The sequence below is a fragment of the Nomascus leucogenys genome, chromosome 16 (genome assembly GCF_006542625.1).
Source record: "Nomascus leucogenys isolate Asia chromosome 16, Asia_NLE_v1, whole genome shotgun sequence".
NCBI lineage: Eukaryota > Metazoa > Chordata > Mammalia > Primates > Hylobatidae > Nomascus > Nomascus leucogenys.
The window spans coordinates 91,997,955-92,015,444 of NC_044396.1; the positions used below are offsets into that span (position 1 = coordinate 91,997,955).

The 17,490-nt window shown below is 42.7% G+C and overlaps 1 protein-coding gene across 6 annotated transcripts in view; it reads right to left on the reverse strand.

Annotated features, from left to right (window-relative positions):
• TRAPPC9 (trafficking protein particle complex 9) overlaps positions 1-17,490 on the reverse strand; it is a 724,494-nt gene that overhangs the window by 278,241 nt on the left and 428,763 nt on the right. For all 6 annotated transcript variants that reach the window (XM_030795379.1, XM_030795381.1, XM_030795380.1 and 3 more), the window contains one exon: positions 13,068-13,210. In XM_030795379.1, coding sequence (XP_030651239.1) covers positions 13,068-13,210 — 143 coding nt within the window. The remainder of the gene's footprint in view (positions 1-13,067; positions 13,211-17,490) is intronic.

A 17,490-nucleotide genomic window follows, 5' to 3' on the forward strand; every position in this document is an offset into this window, starting at 1 on the left:
TACAAATTTTTGAAGAGGCCAAGATTACATATAAGAGAATACACAGAAGAAATGCAAATGTTCAGTAAACATAAAGATGGTTTACCTTACTCAAAACTAAGGAAATTAAAATTATACACAGTGAGATATTTCACATCCATCAAACTGCAAACCATGAAAAGAACAAGATATTCAATGATGTCTATGATAGGGAGAAACGAACAGTCTCACGTACTCAGGAGGGTAAATTATGGAGGAAGATTCCATATTAAAACTAAATTTTTAGAATTTATATTACAAAAACCACCCACATATGCACAAAGTTTATGTACAAAAATGTCCAATGCAAAACTGCTTGAAACAGTAGAACATAGAAAACAAACCTCACTCAACAGAGAAGCATTTAACACATTATGGGATATTTATCAGACAGAAGGGCACACGATCTGTAAACAAATAAGGAGACTTAGATGTACTGATATGGAAAGATGATCAACATGTATCATATTTTTTTAATTTGCAAAAGATTAAAATTTTATTTCTATTTTAAAAATAATAGTAACAGGCAGGGCATGGTGGCTTAAGCCTGTAATCCTGGCACTTTGGGAGGCCGAGGAGGGAGGGTCCCCTGAGGTCAGGAGTTCAAGACCAGCCTGGCCAACAAGGTGAAACCCCATCTCTACTAAAAATACAAAAACTAGCTGGGCGTGGTGGCAGGTGCCTGTAATCCCAGCTACATGGGAGGGTGAGGCAGGAGAATCACTTGAACCCAGGAGGCAGAAGTTGCAGTGAGCCAAGATTGTGCCACTGCACTCCAGCCTGGGCAACAGAGCAAGGGTCAGTCTCGAAAAATTTAAAAATAAAAATAATAGTAACAATATTATATATATTCAGATGAATTTAAAAATTTAGAAAAATTTGTGTCAAATTTTTAATAATGGGTGTCTATGTGAGATGATATTGCAACAGATACTCATCTCTACTTAACATGCTTCCAGAAGGCATACTTTTTTTTTTTTTTTTTTGAGACGGAGTCTCACTCTGTCACTAGGCTGGAGTGCAGTGGTACAATCTCGGCTCACTGCAACCTCCGCCTCCTGGGTTCAAGAGATTCTCCTGCCTCAGCCTCCCAAGTAGCTGGGACTACATGTGCGTGCCACCATGCCCAGCTAATTTGTTTTTTTTTTTAGACAGAGTCTTGCTCTGTAGCCCAGGCTGGAGTGCAATGGCACGATCTCAGCTCACTGCAACCTCTGCCTCCTGGGTTCAAGTGATTCTCCTGCCTCAGCCTCCCGAGTAGCTGGGATTACAGGCGCCCACCATCTTGTCCAGCTAATTTTTGTATTTTTTGTAGAGACGGGGTTTCACCATGTTGGCCAGGCTGGTCTCAAACTCCTGACCTCAGGTGATCCTCCTGCCTCAGCCTCCCAAAGTGCTAGGATTATAGGCTTGGGCCACTGCATCAGCCAATTTTTGTATTTTTAGTAGAGATAGGGTTTCACTATGTTTACCAGGATGATCTCGATCTCTTGACCTCGTGACCTGCCCGCCTCAGCCTCCCAAAGTGCTGGGATTGCAGGCATGAGCCACTGCGCCCAGCCAGGCATACATTTTGTATAACAAATTTGAATGACTAGCTTTCAAAAGAAAGAAGCGTGGGGAGAAAACGTATTATTTTATATAATCATCCTACTATTTATAGATAAGGCAATGTGGGGCTCAGAGCATCTGAGAGACCTGTTCAAGGCAGGAAGTAGAGATCCATCCCCTCTAATTTCAAATACTTTCTTCCCTCTACAAAATCAAGGTACCCTGCCATAGTTATTTGCTATGTCCCTACCACGTGCCAGTCATCTGAGAGACTTACTTAAAAGGTGAGACACAGAAAAGACACTGCCTGTAACATACCTGTAAAGACTGAGAACGAGAGGGAAGAAGGGCGTGGACACCACGCATCAGGCACACAGTTTCTTACTGGAATCCTCCTTACAGCCCAATAAGGAGGCCCGCTTTATAAAGATTCTGTAACTCACCCAACATGGCAGAGCTGGGATTCCAACACGAGGCAGTCAGCCTCCAAAACCCAGGTCCTCCACCTCTCGGCCCTGCTGCATCCTGCTGGTCAGGGCGAGGCCCCCCAGTGACTAGGGGCCTGATGCAGCCACGAACAACACCAAGCTCGTTCTTTCTTCTCACTCTGCCTGAGTCCCTCACCTGCAAAACGGGGCAACACGTTCTCTAGCCCACACTCCCTAGCATGTCAAATGCACAAGGACAGGCGCTGAAGTCTCCCGTGAGCCTCTGAGGGGGATTGAGGAACTACCTCACTTTGCAGAGGGTCACTGTAAAGTTCTGAAAAGTGGCAAAACCTGGAAAATGCTTCCTAAGGAGGCAAAGGGGTTACAGGGAGAGCAGGGTGTGTAGCAAGGCGCCAGGCACTTAGTGTGTGCTCAATAATCATCCAGTTCCTTTATACACACTGAGATGACAGCGCCTCAACACCTACCTGCACAGGGCTGACCGGGCCACACAGAGGAAGGAAGAATGCTAACAGCCTGGTCAATGGGACCCTAAGTGTAACGGATAATTGATGCTTTTGTGAAAAGACGACGTTGCTCTTGGGTACCTGCTCAGCAGATAAGGGCCAGATGGAGTTCAAGCCCATCAAGCCCATCACAGCCGCAGCAGCTGGGTTCCACTCCGACCGCAACCCCGCCTCTCCGTGCACCCCTCCAGGAACCTGTCTGTACTGGGGCTCCAAACTTCTCCCTTCTCCAGCACTGCACTTCCCGTCAAGCCACTCCTGACCCTAAGGGAAGGAAACTGTACTCCCCAGTCATGGAAACAAACAACTCAACTCCCACTGTAGTTCCTCCGGCTGGTCAACGCAAGTCTAGTTGTTCTCTCTCCAAAGCTCCTGCCACACGTCCTTCACACTGCAGCGTTTCTTCAACGATGCGATTGACCACTGATGCTTACTTCACCTGCTGCTGCCCAAACAAAGAGTCACAGAGTGGCTGCCTTCAGACAGCTGACCATAGGTGAAAGGGAGGCCAACAAAGGCTTCAGGATCCACTCCGGTCGGTGATGTCCTCCGGAAGTGCTGGGGCCAGCTGCTGCAAAGCCGCCTGTGTTTACAAGACTGGCTCATCCCTTTGTCCCTAGAACCTGACACACAACAGAAGTGCACACACACAAGGAAAATGACAACCACCAATTTTCAATTATCTGCCTTGTGTCAGGCACTGTTTATAATGTTTCAGACACTTTATATGCGGTGTTTAAACACACAGTTTTACAACCCTGCACAGCCAGTGTTATCTCCTTTTCAAGATGAAGGAAAAATGATGCTTAGAGAAATGTGAATGGCTTGCTCAAAACCACAGTGCAAATGAGCAGGAGAATCAACACTGGAAATCAGCTACAGGCGCAAGGGGCTCTCACTCCTGGTGCGCACTGCAATTCTAAATTCTTGTTAAATTTAAAACCAGTCTAATAAGTAAACATAGCAACTGGAAAAAGATCTACCACGATAAAACTTCATAGTGCCCCTTCCAGGGGTGAGCTGTCCCCACCACACTGGGAAAGTGACGAAGGCCTCAGTGGCAGGGTGTCCATCAATAATGTCGTAACAATTACACCCCACACCCTGCTCAGAGGGGTGTATTTTCCACATAGATCAGAGTAGAAATGTCTACGATTGGATCATTTATTGTAACAGGCTAGAAAGAAATTGCTCTTCAGGAGAGAGAGAGGCTCAGCACTCAGACAGGGATGGTCCAGCCTAATCCATTTCCATCTCGTCCCTAACAAGGTTACCAGGCAGCTCTGTGTAAAAAGCAAATCTCAAAGGTAATTGATCTTTTAAATAAAAGTCAACTGAGACCTATGTACTCCCTGGAGGGAGAACAGTAAAAATAATAATAATAATAATGAGAATTCTACCTATCTATATTGTGCTTTGGCATTTAGAAAAAACTGCCCCCTCTGTTATTTAAATGGATTCTCTTATCGCCCTGGTGAGGTGAGCAGAGCTAAGAGGCTCACTCTCCCCCTAGGGAGGGCAGAGACCAAGCTGCGGCAGAGAAACACACTCCTCCAAAAACACGGCTCCTACAAATGGTCTGTTCAGCGGCAGAACAGACACCAGAGCCCAGAACTCCAGGCTCCCAGGTCAGAGCAAGTGTGGCAGCAAGCTTTGGTCTGGGTGTCCCCAAGGCCACAGTTCAGACTGCCTCCCCTCCTCTCACGAATGCGCAGGACAAGGTGAGGAATGTAACACCTTGGCTTCTATTTGCACTAAAATTAGTCTGAATCTCTGTGCAGGCTCGCACTGACATGTATGTGGCCATCTTCATCGTCCATGCTGCAGTGGCCTGGAAGCCAGGACATCTAGATGCCAGCCCTGTCACCTGCAAGCTGTGTGAACCTAAGCAAATCAGAAAACTCTCCGGGCCTCGTTTGTGATGCAAATGTGTTGAAACGGGCCATCTCTGGGGATGCATATGACTCTAACATGGCGTGATGCCAGAGCAAAAATCTTCACCTGTGAGCAAAATGAAAAGTAATGAATTCACAATACACCATGCATCGCGTAACTTCAATAAACTGCAAAGGCCAAGAGCCGAAAATGCGTACTAATACTGTTGTATTCCAGGCCTTGCAATTTACACAGGTCCCTATTAAGAAAAATAGAATTTAGCACTTTGGGAGGCCGAGGTGGGTGGATCACTTGAGGTCAGGAGTTAAGAGTCCAGCCTGGGCAACTTGGTGAAACCCTGTCTCTACTAAAAATGAAAAAAAAAAAAATTAGCCAGGCACAGTGGCTCATGCCTGTAGTCCCAGCTACTCAGGAGGCTGAGGCAGGAGAATCACTTGAACCTGGGAGGCAGAGGCTGCAGTGAACTGAGGTCGTGCCACTGCACTCCAGCCAGAGCAAAAGAAAAGAAAAATAGAACTTAAATATATATATAAATGGGGTCATCCCTTTTATACAAAAAAACACCTGAATGAATACAGTCTTGGTATTTTACATCCTGTCAGTCCTAAGTCTTCACCGGCTGCCCACTGTGGGGCAAGGTGCTGGGTCCTGGGAGGCAGAGGTTAACCACCTGGCTCCATGTTCCACAGAGCTCAAAATCTAGTGGAAGAACCAGAAACCCAACATTAACACTTCTCCTGTTCCTCCCACTGTGGGTGGTGAAATCCTTCTTTCTTCAAGAATTAGTACAATGTTTCATTTTTTGTGATGCCTTTCCAGATCTCTCCAGTAAAAATTAGGTGCTCTCTCCAGCGTATATATATTTTCATACATGAAATATTAAATCAAGGTTAAAATTTACATACAATGAAATACACAAATCTGAAGTGTATACTAGTCTGATTATTCATCTACAACCCTATAACCCACACCCCTATCAATATATGCAACATTTCATCAAGTCAGAAAGATATTTTCTCTTCCCTTTAGGGTGACCAACTGTCCTGGTTTGTACTGACAACTTTGCCAGGGTGAGGGAATTTCAGAGCTAAAATCTAGAAAATCCCAGGCAAACCAGACAGTTGCTAACCCAAATCCCTTCCCAGTCAATTCCTGCCCCACGTTACCTTAACCCAGAGTCAACCACTGGTTAGATTTCTTGTATCATAAAACAGGTTTTCCTGTTCTAGAAAGGTGTACACATGTGTCACACAGTATGTTTTATGACTCGATTCCTTCGACCAGCATCATAACTTTGCGCTGACCCCATTTTGTCGCGTGTACCAGCAGTTTTTATTTCTGAGGAGTATTCCATTGTGTGGCAGCATCCCACATTGTTTATTTATTTACCTGTTGATGGGCATTTGGGGTTGTTTCCAGTTTGGAGTTATTAGGAATAAAGCTGTTATGAAAATACTTCTAGGAGTCTTTTTGTGGATATGGACTTATATTTCTCTTGAGAAAATATCTAGGCATGAAATTGCTGGATCACTGGGAAGGAATATGTTTTAATTCATGAGGAACTGCCTGACCGATTTCTAAAGTGGCTGCACCAGTTTACACTCTCAGAAGCAGTTTATGTGAATTCTGGCTGTTTCACATTCTCCCTAACATTTGGTGTTCTGTTTTTTAATTTTAGCCATTCTAGTGGGTATATAGTAGTATCTAATTGGGGTTTTAATTTGCATTTCTCTAATGATTAATCATGTTGAACACTTTTCGGAGATAACAGGTCATTTGAGAAATATCTGTTCAAATCTTTTATTTATCACCTTTTTAGAATCATACAACTTCATCAATAAGATACAAGACGTTTGTTACATAAATATGTTACAATTTTTTTTACCTTAGAATGTAATTTGCCTTTTAATGAGCTGAAGTTTTTAATTTTGATGAAATTCATCCTATCAACTCTTAGTTTTACGGTTAGTAGTTTCTGGCCCCATCTAAGAAAATATTTGCCCCCAAATCAAGAAGATACTCTGCTACATTTTCTTTGAGAAGGCTTGCAGTTAAAGGTTTTACTTTTAGGCCTAAAATGCATCTCCAGTGAATTCTTGGGCAGATGTGATGTATGGGTGAAGGGTTGTTTTTATTCCCCCACATAGACGTCCAGTTGTTCCAGCATCTTTTATTAAAAAGACTTTTCTTTCCCCATGAAATTAGTTTTGCATCTTGTTAAAAATCAACTGATGAGATACAATTGGAACTATTTCTGGACTATCTATTATGGTCCATTGATCTCTTTGTCTTTACACCAATAACATACTCTATTGATTACTATAGCTTTACATTGTCTTAAAATCATACAGTTTAAGTCCTCCAACTTTGTTCTTTTTTGTCAAGTTATTTATCTATTCTAGGTCTGTTCAATTTCAAAATAATTTTATAATTCCACTAAACAAAAATCCTGCTAGGATTTTGATTGAATTGCATTAAACTTACAATCAGTTTGGGAAAATCACTATCTTAAGAAAAACTAATTCTTTCAATCACTAAGCATGGTATACTTTTTTTTTTTTCTTTTTTGATACAGAGTCTTGCTCTGTTGCCCAGGCTGGAGTGCAGTGGTACAATCTCGGCTCACTACAACTTCCACCTCCTGGGTTCAGGTGATTCTCCTGCCTCAGCCTCCCAAGTAGCTGGGACCCACCACCACACCCAGCTAATTTTTGTATTTTTAGTAGATAGTGGGTTTCACCATACTGGCCAGGCTGGTCTTGAACTCCTGACCTTGTGATCCACCTGCCTCGGCCTCTCGAAGTGCTGGGATTACAGGCATGAACCACCGTGCCCGGCCACCTCTCTAATTATTTAAGTCTTCTTTCATTTCTCTTTATCATGTTTTATCATTTTCTAGGTAGGGATAAGATTTGTAGAAATGTTTTCCTAAGTGTTTCATGATTTTGATTCTACTGTATACATTATTTTTTAAATTTCATTTTCAAATTGTTAGTTGCTGGTATATAGAAACATAAGTGATTTTTTTTTTTTTTTTTGAGATGGAGTCTCACTCTGTCACCCAGGCTGGAGTGCAGTGGTGTGATCTTGGCTCACTGCAAGCTCCGCCTCCCAGGTTCACGCCATTCTCCTGCCTCAGCCTCCCAAGTAGCTGGGACTACAGGTGCTCGTCACCATGCCCGGCTAATTTTGTTTTTGTATTTTTAGTAGAGACGGGGTTTCATCATGTTAGCCAGGATGGTCTCCATCTCCTGACCTTGTGATCCACCCACCTCAGCCTCCCAAAGTGCTGGGATTACAGGCATGAGCCACCGCGCCCGGCCACGTAAGTGATTTTTAAATATTGAGTGGCATCCTGCAATCTTGTTAAATTGACTTATTATTTCTAATAATTTCTTTGGTGTGGCAGATTTCTTAGGATATTTATGTACATAATCATATGTACCATACAAAGACAGACATGTGAATAATAATAATTTTACTTCATTTCCTATTTTAATACCCTTATTTATTTTCTTCCCTTATTGCTTTGATTAGGACTTCCAGAAAAATAATGAATACAGTGGAAACGTGCCTTGTTCTTATTCTTAGAGAAAAAGTCAATCAGACTTTCACCTCTAAGTATAACATTAACTATGGGGTTTTTTGTAGATGGCCTTTGTCAGACTGAGGAAGTTCTCTTCTAATCCTAGTGTACTGAGTGTTACTAGCATAATTAAGTGTTGACTTTTGTCAAACAATGTTTATCAACTGATATAATCATATGATTTTTTTCTCCTTTATTCTGCTACTGTGATAAATTCTAATGACTGATTTTTCAATGGTAAAACGACCTTATATTTCTGAGTAAAACCTGAATTGTTCATGCTGTTTTGTCCCTTTCATATATCACTGAAGTTGATTTGATTTTTTGTTTTCATATTTCACATGTATATACATGAGGTTATTGGTCTACAGTTTTCTTTTCTCATAATGTCTCTGTCTGGGTTTGGCATCAAGGTGATCTTGGTATCATGAAATGGAAGTTGGGAAGTATTTCCTCCTTATTTTCTGAAAAAGTTTTTGTAAAGGTGATATTATTTCTTTCTTTAAAAAGCTTCATATATTTCAGAGTGGAGCCATCTGGGCCTAAAGTTTGCTTTGTGGGAAGTTTTTAATTAAGAATTCAAAATCTTTAACTGATGTGTGACTATTTATTTTTTCTGTTTCTTCTTCTTGTGTCAATTTTAGTAATTTGTGTCTTTTTTTTTTTTTTTTTTTTGAGACAGAATCTCACTGTGTTGCCTAGGCTAGAGTGCAGTGGTGCAATCTTGGCTCACTGCAATCTCTGCCTCCTTGGTTCAAGCGATTCTCATGCCTCAGCCTTCCGAGTGGCTGGAATTACAGGCATGCACCACGTGCCCAGCTAATTTTTGTATGTTTAGTAGAGACGAGGTTTTGCCATGTTGGTCAAGCTGGTTTCAAACTCCTGACCTCAGGTGATCCGCCCACCTTGGCCTCCCAAAGGGCTAGGATTATAGGTGTGAGCCACCACCCCTGACCGTCACTTTTCTTTTTTTTAAGAGACAGGCACCTTCTCTGCCACCCAGGCTGGAGTGCAGTGGCACGATCATAGCTCACTCAAGGGATCCTCCTGCCTCAGCCTCCTGAGTAGCTAGGACTACAGGGATGTCCCATCACACCCGGCTAATTTTTTTTAATGTTTTGTAGGTTTTATGATTTTTCATAATATTATGTTATTATCCTTTTAATGTCTGTGGAATTAGTAGTAATGCCACCTCTTTCACTCTCATTATTCGTTATTTGTGTTTCCACATTTTTTTCTGACCACCCTAGTTACAATTTATTAATTTTATTATTAATCTTTTCAGAGAACCAACTGTTGGTTTCACCGACTTATGAATTTATTTGTTCATACTCCATAGCACTGATATCCACCCTTTATTATTTCTTCTGCTTACTCTAGGTACATTTTGCTCTTCTTTATCTAATAAAGAAGCAATATCACTGATTTTAAGCCATTCACCATTTCTAATACAAACATTTACTGTATTAAAAATAACAACTAGGCACTTTGAGAGGTTGAGGCAGCAGGACTGCTTGAGGCCAGGGGTTTGAGACCAGCCTGGGCAAGATAGTGAGAACCCATCTCTACCAAAAGTGTAAAAAATAAGCCAATTGTGGTCCTCTGCACCTGTAGTTTTAGCTACTTGGGAGGCAAGGCAGGACGATCACTTGAGCCTAGGAGTTTGAGGTTAAAGTGAGCTATGATGGTGCCAGTGCATTCCCTCCTGGACAACGGAGTGAGATTCTATCTCAAAAAAAAAAAAAATATATATATATATATATATACACAAACTAGGTGGAGCCGATTAAAAGAATTGTCCAAGTTTTCTATATTTTTACTAATTTTTTTGTCTACTTATTTTACCAAATACTGAGAGATAAATGTTGAAGTTTTCAACTGTAATGGTGGGGTTATCAATTTCTCCCTTCAGTATGTCAGTTTTATTTTGAAGTTATATTTGTAAACAGTTTCATTTGATCATTATGTACTTTTGATGACTTGACTCTGCTGTCATTAAAAATTGTCCTCTTTTTCTCTTGAAAGTCTAACCGTTCGATATTAAGATACCCAAACCAACTAATTATTTGTGTTTACATATGTCTTTATGTCTTTTCCTTCATCATCTTTTTGTTTTTACATTATGCATAGTTAACGTCAATTTCTTATAAAAAGGTAGTTGGCATCTGACTTTCTTATATAGTTTGACAATCTCCATTTTTAAAGGTAGTATTAAATCTATTTACATTTAGTATAACTCTGGATACAGTAGATTTGAGTCCTCCACATTGCCATCTGTTTCCTATTTGACTGTGTGTTCCTTGTTCTTTTCTCCTCCTTTCTTGATACTTCTTCCCCTTTTTTGGGTTAAGTATTTTTAAATATTCCATTTTATCTCTTCTGGCTTATCATCCATTCCTTAAGTGGATTGCTCCAGCGTTTACATGTATCTTTAGCTGATCACATCCTAACTTGAAAAAATATTATAACAATTTGCATATAACACAAGAACTTCTATTTTCCCACCCATTCGTTGTGCCACTTTTTTGTTACATATTTTATTTGCATATGTGCTAAACACTACAGAATTAAATTTTCTTATTTCTTCTTTAAGTAGTCAATCTTTCAAAGAAATTGTAAAAGTGAAGGAAACAAATCTTTTCTATTTATTCACTTATTTACTATTTACTAGGTTCATCACTCCTTTATACAGTTTCCGGTTTCCATTTGCTTTTATTTCTGACTGATGAGCTTATATCAGGCTAGTAAAAAACAGGAATTGTGCTCCATTTGTCTCTTAAACCAGTGATCTCTTTATATAGCACCTGAAACTTTGGAAGTGTCGGCTTAAGGAACAAATGAAACTACTTCCAATACACTCTGGTAAGTGCATTTTCAGAAGTACATGTAACCTTAAGGGACCCACACAAAGGCCAATCCACTCTGCCAAGTCGCACTCAGAAAAATTTTACAAAAATGGTAACATGGGTCAAGGTCAAACAGGTATTTTCCAAAAGGTTGAATAAAGTATCTTCATTTAAGAGAGAGAACAGTGTTAGAGAAAGGTGTGTGCAGAAGCTAGCTGGTGTAAGCCACCTGCACATATCCCAGCAACAGCGAGGAGCAAAGTGCCCTTTGCATGCAGTATGGGCCTGGGGCAAAGGGACTGAAGGGGAAGATCTGGGCCAAATCCTTAAGCACCATGGATGTCATAGGAGGGACTGTGGACTTTATCTCATCAGCACTGGGAAAGTATGTGCCACGGCGGTGGCACGGGCACATGTGTACTTAAAGGATGACAACAGGAAACAAGGCTGTCAGCAGAGAGACCAACGGGGCAACTCTCTCTACAGTGACGAAGGCGTGCAGTGGATTGCAGAGTCACTGGGAGGCATCTCAGAAGTCCAATCCACAGGGCTTGGGGACCACTTAGACTTAGGAATAACAGAAAAGGAGAATTAGAAGACATCAAATCTCAATCCCAAGAGCAGGGAAAAGAACCACGGAAACCAAAAGAAAAGGCAGCAATGGCCACAGGCTGGGGGGCAGGATCCACACAGCGCCTCAGCTGACCACCCATGCTTCCAAACCTCTGTGTGCAGCAAACCACACAGCGGCATTTTTCTCATCTTCAACTGTCATTTAGAACTGCAAGGGTCATGACGTGAAAACCAGATAACAATAGGGGAAAAATAAAGACGAACTCCGTGACAACCTGTGCCGCTTCCAAGAATTATTTATGTGGGCAACGGCAGCAAGAGATGAGGGGATGAGAAAGAAACACACACCAGGTTCATGATGGGGCAAATGTAATGCTCAGAAAGGGCCTGAAATACTCTAACATCCGCAGCCATCCTGGCCAAGCCTTTCCCAGGGGCAAGTGCTTTAATGCTTTATACAAATTCAAAACAGAGGCGAGTCTTGGCAGGAAAGGCTCTTACTCTGAGGACTGAAAAGGTGACAGATGATGAAATGTGATGCTAAAAGGCCCAGCTAAACCATTAATTCTTGCTGAAGGCATTCTCCAATGGCTGGGAAGAAAAACAGTCTTTCCTATAAACTAAAACCACACTTATTATTTAGAGCTGTATCATTTTCAAGGGATTTTATGCCAACATTAACGTGGACAACAACACGCTATCTTACGCTGCAGCACACAGGGCCCACTGGAGGAGGAGGGGCTGCATGGGATCCCCCCGCCGCCCACTTCGAGGATGGACAGGTAAGCATTTAAATAATACCCATCCAGCCCACCCTACTCAGACAGGCAAGACCTAGCTGGACAGGAACACCAGGACGAGCTCGGAGGTGAAGAGCACCTGCTTCCCGGAGGCTGCTGGCACCGCGGCAGGAACGGGAGCCACAGAGGGTCCTCAGCTGCCAGGAGCTTCACCTCCAGCTTCCAGATTCCACTACTCCAACTTCGCCAGAGAGGAAAGTTTTGGATGAGAAACTATCATTCTACCACCTCAGAAAAGAATACCCTGAGTATCTCTTGCCACTTCTGGGTTTCAAGTGTACAAATGGTCCAATTTCTTTCTCCCTGAAGGAAGACTAGGTCTGGAAAGTAGGCAGGAGAGAAAGCCTTTGTATGAGAAGGGCCTCCTGGGCAGAAATGACCTGATGCCAAGATGGCTGGGAGCTCCACAAAGTGCCCATCTTACGGGGATGCCAGGAATGATGCAGAAGAGATGCTGGACTTGTCCAGGAGTCCCTAAGACATGTGCTATCCACTGAGCCACTGCTAACAGGAGCGGCAAGCCAGAATGCAGCCAGGCCAGGCTGGGCGGGAAATGGGTGTGCACAGTGAGAACCACACATAGGAATGCTGCAATCATCAGCATTATTATTACAGCACGGCATGATACGTAAAGCCCATTCACTTATGACCGCCTGAGAGGCAGTTCTCATGTAACACCTGGTTTCCTAATGAAAAACCTACATCTCAGAGAGGCTAAGCAACTTGGCCCAATGGCACGGATCTGATGGGATGCAGAACAAAAACACACTGAGGTCAGGATTCCAAACGCAGCGCTGTTGAGACTCTAGAACAAGACTGCTGTGCAGCAGGAAGACACTTACCTGGTTGCTGGGAGAGTGCTGACTCGGGTGAAAAATACAGATGGCTCGACTTCTACATGCAGCCCCAGGGAGAGATTCCTGTAATATCCTTCAGTGTGGCCCGGGCCTCCAGAGTATTTGAAATTCAGGATAGCTTCCAGGGTCTAAAAGATGTGAAAACACACACACACACACACACACACGTTAGTAACTTTCTAGTTTGATCCGCCAGGAGGCAAGCAGCTTCGCTTAGGAAGAGTCTGAAGATAATCCCAACTAATCAAGTCATCGGCACTGGCCGACTCACACCCCCGGCAGGCACCGACGCACACCGCTGGCGGGCACCGTCTTACACCCCCGGCAGGCACCATCTTTCCTGTGATGCCCCAGAGTCTACACAATTCTCAGCCTGTACGTGCAAACGGAAAGGGCTTCCAAAACGTACTCTGTGGTTAAATATGGCTTTTTTTTTTTTTTTTTTTTTTTTTGGAGACGGAGTCTCACTCTGTCGCCCAGGCTGGAGGCAGTGGCACGAACTTGGCTCACTGCAACCACTGCCTCCCAGATCCAAGCAATTCTCTTGCCTCAGCCTCCCAAGTAGCTGAGATTACAGGTGCGTACCACCATGCCCGGCTAACTTTTGTATTTTGGTACATATGGGGTTTCACCATGTTGGCTAGGCTGTTCTTGAACTCCTGCCCTTGGGTGATCCACCCGCCTCGGCCTCCCAAGGTGCTGGGATGACAGGCGTGTGGGATGACAGACGTGTGGGATGATAGGCATGTGGGATTACAGGCATGAGCCACCGCAGTGCTGGGATTACAGGCGTGTGGGATGACAGGCGTGGGCCACTGCGCCGGCCTAAACACGGCATTTTAGAGAGAAAAACACATTTCTATAAGCACCATTTCAACATAAGATGAAGTGACAGGCAGAGGCAGGGGTGCTTCTATCCAGAAGGTAGGGTCACTTGGGCTGACAGTGAGTAAAAGCTGACAAACTCCACACTCGGGATGCTTCCTGGAACGCATCCAAGAGATGACTTCACAGGGCAACTGAGGCATTCCAGGAGGGGCGAGCGGGGAGCGCCCATGTGCTCCTGCTGGGGCCCAGCGGCACCTAGTGAGAGGCGAAGAACAGAGGTATGGGGAGACCCCACCCACGGGGATGTCGCTGCACGCAGGATGGCTGGGGATGGAAGGGGAACATTACAGCTTCTCTGCAACCCCGAGTATGGGGCAACATCAGGGGAATGTGGAGCCTGGGGGCACCCAGAGTAACCATAGCAACAAGAAGTTCAACCAGGTTCCCCTCCGGACTGAAGGACCCAGCCTTCCCCAGGACCGTCCTGAAGCAGCAGACACAGCAGATCCAGCCCATGGACCAAATCTGACCACCACCTGTTTCTGTCCAGCCTGAGAGCTAAGAACAGTTTTTACATTTTTTTACAGCTTGTAAAACAAAACAAAACAAAGCAAAATCAGAGAAGAATACGCAACAGAGACCATATGCGGCTGGCAAAGCTTAAAATACTACGTGGACCTTTACATCAAAGATTTGCAGATAAAACCCCGAGGAAAACATAGGAACAAATCTTCACAACCTTGGATTAGGCAAAGGTTTCATGCATATGACACCAAAAGCATAAGCAAAACGCAAAAAAAAAAAAAAAAAAAAAAAGAAAGAAAAAGAAACCAAAGCTTCTCAGCTGTTAAATAGGGACAATAATTAATATGTATCTCACTAGATTCGTGCAGATTTGATGAGGAAATACAGTGACAGAACAAAAAGTCGCTCATTAAATAAATTCCTTTCTCCCCTACAACCTACCCATCTGACACCCTGAGGCAACATGGCTTAGAATCGGAGGAAATGAGTTTCAGTCCCATTTCTTCTAGTTTTGTTTTATATTCTTGTAATGTGGCAAAGTATGCATAACATAAAAGTTACCATTTTAACAATTCTAAGTACACAGTTCAGTGGTGTTAAGCACATTCATTCTATTTATCAACCAACTCCATCATCCATTTCCGTCCCCAGAACTATTCCATCTTCCCAAACTGACTCTCTGAACCCATTAAACATGGACTCCCCAGTCTCCCTTCCCCTAGGCCCTGGCACCCACCATGCTACTTTTTGTCTTCCTGAATTTGACACTCTAGGCACCTTGCATGAGTGGAATCCTACAGTACTTGTCCTTTTGTGACTGGCAGATTTCACTCAGCATCATGTCCTCGAGAATCATCCGTGTTGAATCATGGGTCAGAATTTCCTCTTTTTAAAGACTAATATTCCATTACATGTATGTACTGCGTCTTACTCATCCATTTGTCTGTCAGCGGGCACTTGGGTTGCTCCTACCCCTTGGCTCGTGTGAACGGTGCTGCTATGGTTGCACAATGCTGAGACCCTGCTTTCAGTTCTTTGGGGTATATGCCTGGAAGTGGAATTTCTGAATCGTATGGGTATTCTCTATGTAATTTTTTGAGGAGCCACCATATTGTTTTGCACAGTGGCTGTGCCATTTTACATTCCCACCAGTAGTGCACAGGGTTCCTGTTTTCCCACATCCTTACCACACACTTGCTATTTTCTGTTTTTGTGATAATGACCATCCTAAGGGGCACGACGGAATATCTCACTGTGGTTTTGATTTGCATTTCCCTGGTGACTAGTAATGTTGAGCATCTTTTTATGTGCTTATGGTCCATTTATGTATCTTCTTCGGAGAAATTTCTATTTGAGTCCTTCAGTCTCATTTTAAAAGCTCACTATTCCAAATCCCCTTTCACCACTCCTATAGGTATATTTCATGACTACATATTGACAGGTTCCCTTCAATATTTGTACTGCCAGAGAAATACCTTCACTGATTCTCTCCACCTATGTAAATATTACTACTCGACAGCCCAAATAAAGCGATGCCTTCCCCTTATTTACAAATGGCTCAATAAAATACAGATTTTTTTTTAATATTCAAGGATCATATTTTGGCCTCACCAAAATCTCAAATCCTTTTTTCATTCCCTTTACTCCCAAGCACCGCCCTGTCATCTCCAAAGGGTTGCTGATTTCTTGTGAACATGTCTTAGACCTCTTAAATTGCCCTTGTCATCAGCAGAAGGTGAGACTCGACACACACACACTCAATAAGTCTTTCTGTCAAAATTTTCAGAGTTCAACTGACTTTCATCTGTTTGATCTATTTTTTCATTCACCTTTTCAAACACTTCCTGGGTGTCTTCTGAGTGCAGGGCTCTGTGCTCAGTACAAGATGAAGAAGATGTAGTCCCTGATCTCAGAAAGCTCAGCAGATGCTGAGTGAGGCAATGTATGAATAAATTAAATAATAAATAAATGAAGCCAACCAACCACCTAACATATATACAGTATCTTTCTCAAATTGCAGGCACAGTGGTCATGGAAATAAACTCTCAGTAATGGCTGTGAAAAGCCAAAATCTGTGAAGTAACAACAAATGTCACACTGGCTTTTTGTTTTGTTAAGGTAAACTTAAAAGTCACCTACAGAGAGTGATGTAAAAGAAATCACCTGCGGAATGAACAAAAAGTACACAGACAACTGTCAAAGTACCACATCACCAAGAAGAAATAGTCTGTGTTTCTACTTTCTGGGAATTCACTGTTTCTTTACTCTGTAGAAAACTACAAAAAAGATAATTATGAGCGGAAATATCTAATTTAACAAAATCAAGCACAGAAAAGGTGTATTACTCCATTCTCACACTACTATAAAGAACTGCCTGAGACTGGGTAATTTATAAAGAAAAGAGGTTTAATTGACTCACGTTCCTCACAGCTGGGGAGGCCTCAGGAAATGTAGAATCATGGCAGAAGGAGAAGAAGCATGTCTTACATGGCAGGAGAAAGTGAGTGAGTGTGTGAAGGACGAACAGTCAAACACTTATAAAACCATCAGATCTCGTGAGAACTCACTATCACGAGAACAGCATGGGGGACACCGCCCCCATGATCCAGTCACCTCCCACCAGGTCCCTCCCTCGACACGTGGGGATTATGGGGATTACAATTCAAGATGAGATTTGGGTGGGGACACAGAACCTAACCACATCAAATGGTTTTCTGAAGTTCAGTGTCACTGCCTTAACTCTTGGAGATAAAAACAAAAACCAGAAATAACAAAAAAAGGCCTCCTCAGTCTTTTAAAATTACAATATTATATATAAAGTCTCATATATTACGTATATAGTCTTATTAATAATAAGACCATAAGGGGAGCTGGGAAGTGGAAAGACACAGGATGTCCAAGCCCTTTTCCTCAATCCAAGAGACTTCATAAGATGTTCCCGTCTGAGAGCATTTTTCAATCCTTACTTTGACAGAAGACTATTACAGAAATCATTCATAAACGAGGGACTACAACCAAAATGTTTATTTTCTAGGCACACAACTTATTATTCCAG